The sequence below is a fragment of the Ovis canadensis genome, chromosome 3 (genome assembly GCF_042477335.2).
Source record: "Ovis canadensis isolate MfBH-ARS-UI-01 breed Bighorn chromosome 3, ARS-UI_OviCan_v2, whole genome shotgun sequence".
Classification (NCBI taxonomy): Eukaryota; Metazoa; Chordata; class Mammalia; order Artiodactyla; family Bovidae; genus Ovis; species Ovis canadensis.
Window position 1 is genome coordinate 140963985 of NC_091247.1, and position 15715 is coordinate 140979699.

Below are 15715 nucleotides of genomic sequence, written 5' to 3' on the forward strand. Positions count from 1 at the left end.
TTTTTTGTTCTAATACCTTTTCTATACATCTTTAAAGGACATGCGTATTTGAAATGACTTGTTTCATCTCTAGGGACTCAAGACTTTTTGCAGTTTTAGGGCTTGTTCCATTTTTAGGGAATTAAATAATAGGGATTATTTGATAGTGTTATTTTTCCTCTTTCTCTGTGTGTGTGTGTGTGTGTGTGTGTGTGTGTGCGCGCGCCACTCAGTCGTGTCTGATTCTTTGTGACCCATTGTAGTTTGTGACCATGGGGTTCTTCTCCAGGCAAGAATACTGGAGTGGGTAGCCATTCCCTTCTCCATGGGATCTTTGTGACCCGGGGATTGAGCCCAGGTCTCCTGCACTGCAGGAAGATTCTTAGCTGACTGAACCACAAGGGAAGCCTTTCTTTCTCCCTAACACTGGGTAACTTTGACCCTTTTAACCTAATCTGGGACATAAGATCTACTTTTAAGTTTATTTTGAAATGCTGCTTACTCCTGCCTAAGGAGATACAGTGTCTTTTTCCATCTGTGGACAGGGTGGGCTGTTCCACCGATAACTGTGCTGATTCTTTTCACAGAGGCTTGAGGATCGTGGGCGGTATCGTGGTCCTCATCATCTGTTCCATCAACATGTACTTTGTCGTGGTTTATGTCCAGGATGTAGGGCATATGATATTGTATGTGGTGGCTGCAGTGGTCAGCGTAGCTTATCTGAGCTTTGTGTTTTACTTGGTAAGTCCAGTTGGAAGGGGCAGGGGTGGTCAAGGGGGGCTAACACTCAGAAGAGAAAGGACCCAGAAGAGCACATAGCTATCTATCTTTAGGTTATTGACACAATTTACATGAAATTGTTAAACCAGCTGTGACTAAAGAATATTTTTAGCCATAAGTTCTCCCTTGGTTCCTAAATGGTGTCATTTTTCTGTCATTCCATCTGATTTCCATTCCTAATACTTCCTAACAAGAGAGTGTAGTATGTTTGAAAAACTCAAAGAAGATCAGCCATGTAGAAAGTAGAGAGTGGTAAAAGATGGGGTTGGAGAAGGGAGCTGTGTCGTGTGATTTCAGATCTTTGGAGGGCAGCACATATGTATTCACAGCCCTGCCCAGCTCTACTACTTAATAGCTGTCCAATGTTGAAATTAGTAAATAGAGATATTCTCTCTTTGAATTATTCTAGAATTATTAAAAATGATGGTTATAAAACAGCTCTGTAAAAAAGGAATGCAGAATTATGTATACCTACATAATCAAAAAATTATCAAAAGTCTAGAGTAAATTATGTAAAAATGGTAAGAGGAGATGCCTTAGGATGGTGGGATTATGGATATATTCTTTCTCTATTTTCCAGATCTATAATGTTACTTATATCAGTGAAAAGCAGCGATAGCTACAACACATCCACCTCCCTGTTCTACACAGGTTTCTCTAAAAAACACAGGATTCAGGATTAGGGACAACAGAATTTATAATGTATCTGCTACAGAGAATGGCAAGGCTGGAGGGTGGAAACCCCCTGCTCATCTTTCTAACACTGACCTAGTTCCCATGCCTGGAGAAGGCAATGGCACCCCACTCCAGTACTCTTGCCTGGAAAATCCCATGGACGGAGGAGCCTGGTGGGCTGCAGTCCATGGGTTCGGTAAGAGTCGGACATGACTGAGCGACTTCCCTTTCACTTTTCACTTTCATGCATTGGAGAAGGAAATGGCAACCCACTCCAGTGTTCTTGCCTGGAGAATCCCAGGGATGGGGGAGCCTGGTGGGCTGCCTTCTGTGGGGTCGCACAGAGTCGGACACGACAGAAGCGACTTAGCAGCAGTAGTTCCTGTGCCAGTATCTGCCACAGGGTAGGTAGTTGATTGGGAAAACATTTTAGTAAATATTGAAAAATTATGACTTAAGTAGATATATCCCTTCTTTTTTCCTCCTGAGTGAACCATGGGCACACTAAGATTATGATAAGCCTGTAATATAGGGACTTACTCCAAGGAAACCCAAGTAAGTGAGTATGGTCTTGACAGAAATTGTTTTAAAAATTCGCAGCAAGGCATTCCCTGGTGGTATAGTTGTTATGATTTCGAGCTTTCACTTCAAAGTCCCAGACAGACAGACAGACAGACACACACACACACACCCCCGCCCAAAGGAAATGCTGTAGAAGTTAAGGGGATCTTTCCTTCATGCACGTGTGCTGAATTGTTCTCAGTCAGCCTGACACTATAGAAATTGTTGAAGACCTACTTTTAAGGCCGAGCACTCATTCTAGAGTGAAGTACTACTGTTTAATCAGGAGACTATCGCGATTTTATTAGTCAGTCATTCCCCATAGTGTAAGGAATGTGATAAGCCTGAAAGAAGGTGGTATTCTTGGAACTCTCCCAAACAGATAAAAGCACACACAAAGCAGTAGGAACAAAGGGAACTGAGTATTGAAAGTAGTACGACAAAGAAGTTTGCATCTGAGCAGTATAATGTGGGCGGTGCAGGGGGTAAGGGCTCTCCACAGAGTTTGGTGAATGATAACTGTATTTTCTCTTTCAGGGTTGGCAATGTTTCATTGCACTGGGCATGTCCTTCCTGGACTCTGGACGCACACGGTAAGCATCTCTGAAGTCCTGCTGACCGAAGATGCTATCCATGGCTACACTAAGTAAACACTGTCTGCAGGTACCATCAGACAGTGTTTCTATGGTTTACTGTGTGAACATAGCCAGATGTATGTGTTGCACAGACTGCATTTAAGACTCAACTGTTTGTTGGAAAAGACTTTGTTGCATATGTTTGAAAGATGGCATTATTTTTCTTTCTGAACTCTAACCTGGGAACTGGATTAGGTAGGATCCTTGACAACTTGACATCTGCTTCTCTCAAACAACATTGAACTCTTTTGCTGCCCAAGGGCCAGCTTCTTTTATCTTTTTGAGGCATAATCGTCTATGTAAGATTGTGAGAAAGACTGACTATATGTTAAAAAACATATTTAGATAATTCAATAAATTTTTTATAATACAAAGTACAGAATATGTGTGCAAGTTTAGTTTATCAAATGACAGTGCATTTAAAAGGCTGAGAAATACTTTCCTTATGCATACCCTTTGAATAATTGTTTTTTCTTTACATCTGTTTAATGTCTTATCTCCTTTAGTAGAATCAAGGGAAAGCAGTTTGTGTTGTTCATAGCTATACTCCCAAAACCTAAAGTAGTGTCTTAGTTCAGTTCAGTTCAGTTGCTCAGTTGTGTCCAACTCTTCGCGACCCCATGGACTGCAGCATGCCAGGTTTCCTTATCCATCACCAACTCCTGGAGCTTACTCAAGCTCGTGTCCATTGAGGTGGTGATGCCATCCAACCATCTCATCCCGTCTCCTCCTGCCTTCAATCTTTCCCAGCATCAAGTTCTTTTCCAATGAGTCAGCTCTTCACACCAGGTGGCCAAAATATTGGAGTTTCAGCTTCAGCATCAATCCTTCCAATAAATATTGAGGGCTGATTTCCTTTAGGATTGAGTGATTTCTTTGCAGTCCAAGGGACTCTCAAGAGTCTTCTCCAACACCACAGTTCAAAAGCATCAATCCTTCAGTGCTCGGTTCTCTTTATGGTCTCACATCTATAATAACTACTGGAAAAACCCTAGCTTTGACTATATGGACCTTTGTTGGCAAAGTAATGTCTCTACTTTTTAATATGCTGTCTAGGTTTGTCATAGCTTTTCTTCCAAGGAGCAAGTGTCTTTTAATTTCAATTTTATTTTAAATTAAATTTAATTTATTTAAATTATAATAAAATCTGATTTTATTTTCAATTTAATTTAATTAAATAGTGCCTGAGATATATTAAGTGCTCAGTAAAGTGTTTATTGCATAAAAGGTTAGTGAAGATTTTTGACTGCTACATATGGGCAATGAACTTAGAAATGCGAACAATAATATATTTGAAAAGTGTCACACTGGAATGTTCTTCCACTTAGAAAACCTTAAACCTGTTCTCATTTTTCAACAAGTTTATGAACCTATCTCTCTGATGGACGGAGGTGTCAGTGCTGTTGAAGGATACGAGAAGCGATTGTTCCACGTTGCTCTCCCTCCATACTCCAGCGTGACTACAACTTTGATTGTTGTAAAGAGTTTGTTTCAGGATCCCTCAAAATCTACTACTCTTGGTTTCAAAGCCATTGTGCAAGCTTAGTGTTGAAATCTACTAGTATTGGAGGGTCTCCTCTAGAGGCGTGGGTCAGCAGTGGCTCACTGCAGGGACTGGGGTACTGGCAGCAACAGTCCTCTGGATTATTTTAATTATAAAATAATAAATTTTTAATTATAAAAGATTAAATCTCAACTAGGGTGGCTTGATCCATATTAATATAAAATCATGAGATAATCTACCCCTATCAGGTTCAAGATTCTTTTAATTTATTTTCACTTTAAATTTCTCAGTGGCAGTTAAGAGGGACAAGAAAGCATAAAAAAGATGTTATATGGACAGATGGTAAAACTCACTTGTAGGTGATGGTAACTAATCTGTTAGAAAATCACTTGAACAATTTTCTGCAGAGATTAAAGAGTTTATCAGAATTTTCTCTGGAGTCCTGATTTTAATAATTCTCATATTAGCACAGAGTTCTCCTGATGGTATTTCTTCTTGAACAGTAGAGTTGGGAAACCTCCCCCTTCCTCCCCTAGGAGGGTAGTGATAGAAAAAGATGGCAGCATTTATGAACTGATGTTCTCAAGAGACATTGGAGTGAGGAGAAAAAGAAAAGGAGCCGTCTGTTTTATTCCTAAAAAACACTTTCTACCAGAATCGTCATGTTTTTCTGAAGCATGCCCAAGATGACTTGCCAGGCAATCTCAGGAGCTCTGGATGTAAGTGTTGGAAAGCCCGCTCCCTCTCAGCGAGTGCTTTGGTGTCACTGGTTGCCAAGTTCTCTCTGCAGGGTTGCACTGGCTACCTCTCTTCAGCCATTCCCTCAGAGGGAAAAACTTTGAGACCAGATGGTGGAGCTCTGGAGTCAGAGGAAATGGGTCCTTTCAGCATGGAGCTGCTGCTCTTCAGCCACTTCTGACATTTTCACTTGTGGAGCCTGAGACCATGAGATTATCTCAAACCAAGTCACATTGTCCGGTGGAGATAAATAACCAGGTCTTTTGTAGCCACTGACTTGGTGAGAACAGTAATGGGAATGCAATCAAAGGACTTTTCATTTTTGGTGTAATTCCTGTTGATTGATGTTCTCTGTCCACCTGAGCCCCTAAAGGCATTGTTTCCAATACTTTTTACATAGTCAAAAGCGCAGACTGAATGGACTGTTTTATATCTCATTAAGGGTAAACTGGGGGCTTCTCTGATGGCTCAGATGGTAAAAAATCTATCTGCAGTGCAGGAGACCCAGGTTTGATCCCAGGGTTGGGAAGATCTCTTGGAGAAAGGAAGGGCAATCTACTCCAGTATTCTTGCCTGGAGAATCCCATTGTTGGAGGAGCCTGGCAGGCTACAGTCCTTGGGGTCGCAGAGTTGGGTATGACTGACTAACAGTAACTCACTAACTAAGGGTAAATTGATGTGTTCCATTGACCATATCTTTACCTCAACCGCTCCAGTGACATGACACGGAATCATGAGAGGAAAATTCCCTAGCCATTATTCCTCACATCCCTTTCTTTCCCTAATATCATTCCCTAAACTGGTTACAAGGGCACTCTGAAAATAACTGGGGACTGACATCTTAAGTTCTCCTCTGGCCTCAGTAGGCGAGAGCCATGTTGACAAAGTTCTTTGTAAAGACAGCACACTAACATTTACTTTTCTCCAGAGTCTGGGTAGGTCCGGTCAGTCTCAGATTTACAGATGTTTCAAAACCCAGGTAAAAGCTGCTAGTTTTCTTTTAAAAGTTAGATATATGACTTGCAATGATGGAAAATTTCTTCCCAGTTAAGCTGCGGTTTATATCACTATATGTGTAGTATTTTACAGTGTTAACACTCCCATGCTATATTCCATCAGATGCTCTCACATGTAAAGTGTACTTTCTGTTCAGCCAGTACTTTGGCTACAGTAAACATTTAAAATTGAAATCTTCCAGCGCCAGCACATACACTCTGTGTGGAATAAAATAACTGCTGCTACAGCATACTGGGAATTAACAGGGATGGGGAAGAGCTGCAGTTTGGCTCCTGTGAGGTCCTGGTAGTGGTTTGGGGAGTTGTTAAAATGAGCTTTTAGTGACATTTAACAATATGTACACTTAGTTTGTAATTTAAAAGTTTTTTTTTTCTTTTTTCAATTTGGTTTCTTGGGTATTTTTTTTAACCTTGAAAATACTCTGTTAATGGGTCTTAACAAGTTTGAAATACTGAAGCATCAGCTACCCCCTGGAGAACATATTAGACCCACACTGTTCGTGATTTTTCTCTTTATAAGGGTTAGAGAAATACAGTTTACACATGAATATCCAGGGATGTTGACCCTCTGTGGAATAAAAAAAATCAGCCTGTAATCTGTAGTCAGCTCTTCATGTTTATACTCGGCCCTTCATGTCCAGTGTTCCTCTGAATCTGTGATTCTGCATTCTCAAATTTACCTGACTTGGGATCATGTATTTCTGTAGCATTTAATAATGAAAAAAAATCTGTGTGGGAGCAGACCCTCGAGGTTCAAATTTACAGCGTTCAAGCCTCAACATATGTTTAGTTCCGAGAAGACTTGATGAATTGTTGACACCAAACGCTAATTTCTACTACCAATTTAGTTAGTTTTGCTGTTGCTAAAGATTATATCGTTACCATATTTAAAGTTGAAAAAAATGGTCATTTTGCATTTCTCTGCTCTAAGCTGAATATTTTTCTGTCTGTAGTCTTGTTTCACCATTGAGGCAGGCTTTTATATTCTGTATATGCTGCCAATAGAAAGTATGTGTATTTGAAAAGAGAAATGAAAATTGTTTAGCTTAGATATGAAAGCATTTGGGCAGACCATATATAAACCAAGCTCAGACGCAGTAAACTACTAGGCTTGTCACCAAACACGGCAGGAAAAGCTAAGCCAGCACTTAATTTGTCCCAGGAGTGTCACCAGAGCTTCATTTTCCCTTTCTCTGTTGCCCTCTGTTGCCCTGTCTGTCTTACAGGAATTGAATACTGTAAGTTACACCATAGAAATTATCTCAGAGTTTTGTTCTACATTTGTCCTTCCTCCCTTCTTACTTTTTTTTTTTTTTTTTAATATGCCATGTGGCTTACGGAATCTTAGCTTCCTGACCAGGGATTGCACTTGGGCCCGTGGCAGTGAAAGTCTGGAATCATAACCACTAAGCCACCAGGGAACTCCTTATTTGGGTTTAATTAAAAAAATAAGATGCGTAACACTTTGAAGGTCCTGATTTGAGACATTTCCTTTAGCTCTGCCCTCTGTAGCGCTTTCTGTTCCTTCCACGGACAGGACCAGTGAGTCCAGATCTGCCACCTTCTTTTGACACCTTAGCTTGGGAATGTTAAAAATGACCAATGCATGCTAGTTGGGTGTCGAAGTACTCACATTTGTGTGTGTGTGTGTGTTTGGGGTGGGGGGGCTCAGTCGTGTCTGACTCTTTGTGACCCCATGGGCTATATTCCCCCAGGCTCCTCTGTCCATGAGATTTTCCAGGCAGGAATACTGAAGCGGGTTGCCATGCCCTTCTCCAGGGATCTTCCAGACCCAGGGATCAGACTCGAGTCTCTTGCACCTCCTGCACTGGCAGGAGGATTCTTTGCCCACTGCACCACCTAGGAAGCCCAAGCACTCACATGGTCTCATGTAATTCGTATAACAAAAGGATATAGATAAGGCAACTGAAGGACCAAAAATTAAAACAACATATCACCAGTAAGTGAGCAGTTGGCATTTGAACCTGACTAGCTTAATTCCAGAGCCCATGTTATCATTACCAAGCATCCTATCAATATATAGTATACACTTTAAGATACCAAGCTTTGGTGTCCAGCAGCACCCAGAACAGCACCATATCAAAGATACTTTTCCTGATGCTCTGATGAGTGCTACAGTACATTTTAGGTCAGAAGTTGCCAATTGATAGGCTAATTTTATTTGGGCTGTGCTAAATTTTCAAAAGTACCTGAATGCTTTTTCTGGTAGCTGTAGAAAATGGGCAGGACCAGCAATAGCTAAGAATTGATAGTTTATTCATTTCCATACCCCTGTGCCCTTGAAAGGTTTAGCCAATTCCTCTGCCATTTAGCCCCATTTCTCAGTGTCCCCGAGCAATACCACAAACTTATCCAATGAAGAAGTTTTCTCTACTAAGTCATGAAGTGATACAATCTGGAGATCATAGGACTAAAAATGCAGCCCTTGCTTACTACAAGCCCACCCCACCACCTTAGCTCACTTGAGAATAGGCTGCAGTGAATTGTCCGGTATCTGATAATTGCTCTTGGTTATTACGACCTTAAGTCATAAGACCCTAAAATGTGTGTGAAAGGTGAAGTGCTGTTATTCTGCCCTAAGGCCAGTGTGTTTCAGTAATTCCTAGCTTGCTAGTTGAGAATAGTGTTTATCATGGGCTCCATTTTGTCTCATCTTACAGTCATCACAATCCTCTAATGGGCATTTTTAATGTCTAAAAAAATATCGAAGACCTAAATGAGATAGGTTTCCCAGGTGGCGCAGTAAAGAATCTGCCTGTCAGTGCAGGAGAGACAAGAATTGCAGGTTCGATCTCTGGATTGGGGAAAATCCCCTACAGTTGGAAATGGCAGCCTATTCTAGTATTGCCTGGAAAAATCTCATGGACAGAAGAGCCTGGTGGGCTATAGTCCTTGGTCACAAAGAGTCAGACATGCCTGAGCACAGACACACACACACACACACACACACACACACACACACACACAAAATGTGATAGCTTATTAAAGTCCTTGGCATTTTCAAATGTACCATTTTTTCCGGTTTTACAAATGAGTAGGATAAGGCTCCAGGATACATGACTTGCTCAAGATCACAGGAAGTGGCAGAGTTGGAGCCTGATCCCAGCCCCAGTGCCTTTTCCACTGTACTGTACTAGTCCATAGGGTCAGAGTCAGACACGACTGAAGTGACTTAGTGTGCTTGCATACTGTGAATCTGTTGTGTGCATTCAGCATCCTGCCTATTCACATGGTCTCATTTAATTCTTATAACAAAAAATCAGCCTCTAAATTACAGATTAGGTAACTGAAAGGGCCCAAAGAGGCTGTTACCAGGGGCAACAACATTCCTAAAACCCCAGGTAATACCAGTAGGGCTAAAAGGAGACTCAGTGATTGTCCCATGATGAATGCAGAGAAAAAAAGAGTAAGCTACGTCTTCACAAATGCCAGTACAAACCGTCTGGATTAAACCCACTCTTCAGGAGTGGGTCTGGCAATATGTTTTTTTGCTTTGTTTCCATATTTATTTTTGATCTGCACTGGGTCTTGGTTGCGTCTCAAGGGATCTTTCATTGCCATGCGCAGGCTTCTCTCTAGTTGCTGCTTGTGGGCTCCAGAGCCAGAGCTTGTTCAGTTGCTCCCAGGCATGTGGGATCACAGTTCCCTGACCAGGGGTCAAACCTACATCTTCTGCCTGGCAAGGCGAATTCTTAACCCCTGGACCATCAGGGAAGTGGCTGGCAATGTGTTGTAAAAGCAGCTAAAGTACTTCTTATTCAGTCTGATAAGCGTTCAGAACCCATAGATTTTTTCCTGTTCTGTAAGCACATGCCATGTTATGTTTCTTTCTTTAAATGGAAGACTTTTCTCTGCTCAGGTGCCAAAGGATAATAGAGCTCAGATAATAGGCCTCATGATTTAGACTATTTGAAATTTGATTTATTTTCTCTCTTTTGGCTGTACTGTGCAGCTTTTGGGATCTTAGTTCCCTGACCTGGGATTGAACCCGAACCCTCAGCAGGGAAAGCTCAAAATCCTAATCACTGGACCGCCAGGGAACTCGCTGAAATTTGAGTTCTAACACACTTGATATTAAGGTATAAAAGCTCACAGTACATTTGCTCTTAATATCCGGATCAGAAACACCCATCCTGAGATAATGGCACAAGAATAGTTAAAGTGCAAATTTTGTATTTGACATTAACAAATCCTTAACAAATTTCAGCTCCTATCAATTATTTTATATACAGTAAACCATTCATATATCTGTATGCCATTTATTTTCTGAAAGAAAATCAGTATAGCAGAACTGAAATAAGAGCTACTTTTATATGCTGATTATAGGTACCTAAATGCCAATTTTAAATACTTATAAATCAGTCTAACCCTTTTCCATCTTTTTGTCCTCAGTACCGTCTGGGATTGACAGTTCAGCCTGAACTCTACCTTCTGAGCACCGTGGATGCTGACTCACTTGTGTCTAGATGACTGACAGCCGGAGGGACCATATAAGACCCACTTTCTCTTAGTCCTTTTGTGCCGAGTGTCCTGTTAACATTTCTCTGTTAGTTCAGTGGTGAGTTTTGTTTAGTTGTTTTGAACTAAAGGTAAAGATTTCCTCATAGGGTAGATTTCGTCACAGTGTTAAAGCTGACAGCTGTTAAGTGTGGGTCAGAGACCCACCCACCTCGCAACAGTCCACGACTGCCAGAGGTGAGTGATTAGCCTGTGATGGCCACACACCCCTATGGGCTTGTGTCTGGACTTCTGGAATTTTAAAAGTATGTGTGTGTGTATATTTATGTAAACCTGAACAGACTGCGTGGAGTTTTATATAAAAATGATGTGGTTTTTTTTTTTTTTTTAAAGAATGTTGTTCGGATAAACCAGATATTTTGTCTGAATCACAAGTGACAAAGGAATAAGAGCACTGTTCTGTTTCAGAATGAGCTGGTCAAGTTGACTTACTTTTAAAGTGATACTTGACTATGGCCAGTTAAACTTGACTTGGATTTAATCGACCTATCCTTGGTAACTACTGATACTAGCACATCAATTCCAAAGAAAACATTTCTTTTATTCTGCAGTTGTATTTCATCCTGGTTGCTGGCATGCTCTGTAATTGTTATTTTCTTTCTTGTTATTTTTCTTGAATTTTTCTTCAGAGATATGATGGTATTTTCCAAAGAGCTTAACACCTAGTAACACCTAGTAATATCCAGAAGTCATTCTGGATTCTGGTCATTCTTTAACCAATGATCAGCTTTCCATGCTGCATTGTAACTCAGCCCATTCTAGCACTTTAGGTATGAAAAGAATTCTAACATTGAACTTTATGCCCAACAGAAGATAATGGAGATACTAGTTTTCTTCCTAATGTATGTATAGTCCCATCTTTTCTTCCCACTTTTTCCGTTAATACTCAAACACCATTTCTAGGCCAAAGTCTATTTCCTAATAGACTTTGGAGATATTTCTAATATTTCTAATGCTGACTCTCCTAGGGAATGCTAAGCATTTAAAGTTATTTATACCAAGTAGTATGAGACTAGAACTAGACTGGGACTTGGAAGATAAGTCTGCATTGCACAAACTGCCTGCCCACATGTGGATTATAGATTCTTTATGGACTCCTCTTCCTAACCAGGATTTTTTTTCCACAAAATTTTTGTAATAAATCATTTAATACCTAAAACTTGAAAGTTTCTGCATACTGATCTGATCTAAAAGTCAGAGGATTTTGAACACCAGGCTCATCCGCCTTCTTGGAAGTGCAGTTGGCTTACACTGAATGGCAGTTATCCATTCTTAATGTAATATAGTCTGTGCCTTCTCTCCTTTCCTTCCAGCCCCCAAAACACTGAGTTTGCAAGCCCTGCAGCCTTTGTATGTTTGAGCATCATTTTCCTCTTTCAGCATAAACCTTGCTGCCTTATTTTAAAACTTAGGACCTTTCAGTAAGACTTAAAAAAAAAAAATCCAGACATTGCCTTTGTTCATTTATAATGATTTGATCCTTTGAGTGGCAGGGATATTTTTTCCAAGATGATTCTTTAAAATTCCCTCATTTCTACTTTGTGGCTTTTGAAATTCCTGATAAGAGCAACAGCCTTGCATCCCAGGTTAGAGAGCTTGTGATCTTAAAAGTAAAACTGAATTAACATCATTTATCAGCTCTTATTTGAAAAAGAGACTTAAAAAATGAATTTCAGTGTTTCGTTTTCTTTATACAGAGACAGCAACTCTAGGTGAATCAGTTTGTTGGATTTTTCTTCCCTCCCTGGGCAAGTGTCCAGATGCTCATTTCTCAGTAGTTTCATTACCAGAGAATGTTTGGGGAAAGAGAAAAGCAAAAAGAATCCTGTTATACAGCTCATGAGAAAGATAAGGTGGTTGGTTAAACAGAGATTAAGTTCTTGGGGGTGTTTCTGTAGCTTATCTCCATCTTTAATTGTATGTTACTAGGAAAAGACTAGAGTTTTCAGAAGTTTATTTATAAGTATACCCCTCAGGTCATACAACTCCTGTAATCAGAAAACTTGATATAAAGCAAAAACTAGATCATGCCAAAACCAGTGGAGGAGACTGATGTTTAAAGATTGAGTCTTGGGTAAACATTTTTGCTAAGTTAAGAGCATTTAATCATTATGATTTACGAATCTGGATTTCTATGATATGTGCTTATATAGACAATAATATAATCAATCTCCCCCTTTTGACCCTACTGGGCGGCATGCAGGATCCCCCACCTGGAATCAAACTGATGTCCACCTCCAGTGAAAGTAGAGAGTCTTTACCCAATACGTTCAGGGGAAGTCCCAATATATTCAGTCTTAAGATTAACCTAAATGTACATACTCACTCAATTCCTAAGGTTTAACACTGGAGTCAATTTTAAAAGGATGCTCTAACAGTCAGCAGTGGCCACAGGACTGGAAAAGGTCAGTTTTTATTCCAATTCCAAAGAAAGGCAATGCCAAAGAATGCTCAAACTACCGCACAATTGCACTCATCTCACATGCTAGTAAAGTAATGCTCAAAATTCTCCAAGCCAGGCTTCAGCAATACGTGCAACGTGAACTTCCAGATGTTCAAGCTGGTTTTAGAAAAGGCAGAGGAACCAGAGATCAAATTGCCAACATGTGTCAGATCATAGAAAAAGCAAGAGAGTTCCAGAAAAACCTCTATTTCTGCTTTATTTACTATGCCAAAGCCTTTGACTGTGTGGATCACAATAAACTGTGGAAAATTCTGAAAGAGATGGGAATACCAGACCACCTGACCTGCCTCTTGAGAAATCTGTATCCAGGTCAGGAAGCAGCAGTTAGAACTGGGCTTGAAACAACAGACTGGTTCCAAATAGGAAAAGGAGTACGTCAAGGGTGTATATTGTCACCCTGCTTATTTCTAACTTCTATGCAGAGTACATCATGAGAAACGCTGGACTGGAAGAAACACAAGCTGGAATCAAGATTGCCGGGAGAAATATCAATAACCTCAGATATGCAGATGACACCACCCTTATGGCAGAAAGTGAAGAGGAACTAAAAAGCCTCTTGATGAAAGTGAAAGAGGAGAGTGAAAAAGTTGGCCTAAAGCTCAACATTGAGAAAACGAAGATCATGGCATCTGGTCCCATCACCTCATGGGAAATAGATGGGGAAACAGTGGAAACAGTGTCAGACTTTATTTTTTGGGGCTCCAAAATCACTGCAGATAGTGACTGCAGCCATGAAATTAAAAGACGCTTACTCCTTGGAAGAAAAGTTATGACCAACCTAGATAGTATATTCAAAAGCAGAGATGTTACTTTGCCAACTAAGGTCCGTCTAGTCAAGGCTATGGTTTTTCCTGTAGTCATGTATGGATGTGAGAGTTGGACTGTGAAGAAGGCTGAGCACTGAAGCATTGATGCTTTTGAACTGTGGTGTTGGAGAAGACTCTTGAGAGTCCCTTGGACTGCAAGGAGATCCAACCAGTCCATTCTGAAGGAGATCAAGCCTGGGATTTCTTTGGAAGGAATGATGCTAAAGCTGAAACTCTAGTACTTTGGCCACCTCATGCGAAGAGTTGACTCATTGGAAAAGACCCTGATTCTGGGAGGGACTGGGGGCAGGAGGAGAAGGGGACGACGAAGGATGAGATGGCTGGGTGGCATCACTGACTTGATGGACGTGAGTCTGAGTGAACTCCGGGAGATGGTGATGGACAGGGAGGCCTGGCGTGCTGCGATTCGTGGGGTCGCAAAGAGTCGGACACGACTGAGTGGCTGAACTGAACTGAACTGACAGTGTATACCCAGAGTTTCAGAAAACTGCAGTTCAGTACTGAGCAGCTGCTCAGTATTGAATTGAACAGCTGCTGCTACATACTACATTATTGAGCAGCTGCTGCTACATAACTGTGTGCTGGCCTAATAAAAAAGGCATCCAGAGCGTACCCAATAGTTTAATTAGTCAGTGAGGCATCAGAGATTACAGCAGCCAATGAAAACAGCCTTCTTAATTTTTAAACATTATGATATTAAGCACCAAGCCTTTGCCCCAGAAGTATTGCACACATTCAGGTTTGTATCTGGAGGGTCTTCCCTCAATGACCTCCCCTCTTTGCCCAAGCTAATGTGGGTAAATGGGCATCCTGCATACTTAGCTTTTTTTCCATAAATGATTTTACATTTTAATTTAAGCATAATTGGTAAGCTCTTATGTATAACTACTCACTATTTTTCACTGCTTTTTTCAAGCAAGAATTACATTAGTATATTCAGAGTAAGACTATTGCAAAATTCTGGAGTCTTTTGGGTTTTGTGAGAAGAGCCCATTTCTGATTAAACAGTTCATCTGTTTTTAATGCTGAGTATATTTTGGGAGAGGGGGATCTTTGTGGTAGCCTGATTAGAGGTATCTTCTCATTGTGTAATCAGTATGCAGGATGACATTTCTATGGCCTTGGTCTTAAATTTTCCTGACTCTCATGGAATGCATTGGCGCCAACTGCTGGAATGTTTACTCTAGGGAAATAGAGCAGCTGGATTCTTTTCTTGCCTGTTTTCTAAACAGGACAGTGTTGACTGAAACATGTATGTCTCTTGGTGGCGCTTGAAGAGCTTCATGGTGAGTACAGATGGCAGCTTAAAAATAATTACCCAAGTGTATATAACATAGAGCAGTGAGTTAGTGTTGTTTAGAATGTAGATATAGTATGCAATATTCCTACATCTTTCCCTTCCCCAAACACTAGGCTTCACTTTCCAGTCACAATAATTTCTCCAGTACAGAAGACATCAAGAAAGAGGAAATCAGCACCACAGATCATATTATAGTGTCCCCCCCCCCAACCTTTTTTTTTAATAGTGCATTCTTGTTTTTATCTTAGTGGGTACTTTTTTCCCCCTCTTTGGTTTTCTTCCCCATGCCTGGAGTTGAAAGAAGTCTTAGGCATAGCAGTTATGACTTTAGCAAGATGGAGATAGTGTCTAGAACCCTAAGGCTTACAGAGGAGCTTGACACCTCAGGTATACTTAACATTTATTATCTTCTTTGTTTCTTGTGTTTTCTGCAGTGTCATACCACATCTCCCACAATACTGCCATATGAGCGAAAAGGGACTTTTTTTTTTAAACAATTTTCCTTTGTACTCCCAAAAATACTTTCAAGAAGTATAAGGATGAATACACAAATATTTAAATCTTAGATATTTATGTTTGTGGTAAATGAGTCAAGTTTCTTTATGAGAATGAGGTGCACAGTAGTGAACCAAGTTTTTTTTTTTTTTAAATTCACCAAGCCCCGGACAGCATGCTACCTAGCACAAGCTCTGTGCTA

General features: G+C 40.5%; 1 protein-coding gene across 31 annotated transcripts in view; it reads left to right on the top strand.

Moving 5' to 3' along the window:
- LOC138437312 (natural resistance-associated macrophage protein 2-like) overlaps positions 1-15715 on the top strand; it is a 55574-nt gene that overhangs the window by 16114 nt on the left and 23745 nt on the right. For 11 of the 31 annotated variants that reach the window (XR_011255855.1, XR_011255853.1, XR_011255857.1 and 8 more), the window contains 3 exons: positions 567-720; positions 2533-2588; positions 10302-10467. Coding sequence is in view for 16 of the 31 variants with exons in the window: in XM_069584393.1 (XP_069440494.1) it covers positions 2533-2588; positions 3992-4176 (241 nt within the window). In the remaining 15 variants the exon portion in view is untranslated. Of the gene's footprint in view, positions 1-566; positions 721-2532; positions 2589-3991; positions 4266-10301; positions 11587-15715 lie in introns of those variants that run through there. The other 20 variants (XM_069584393.1, XM_069584380.1, XM_069584384.1 and 17 more) reach the window with 5 other exon arrangements.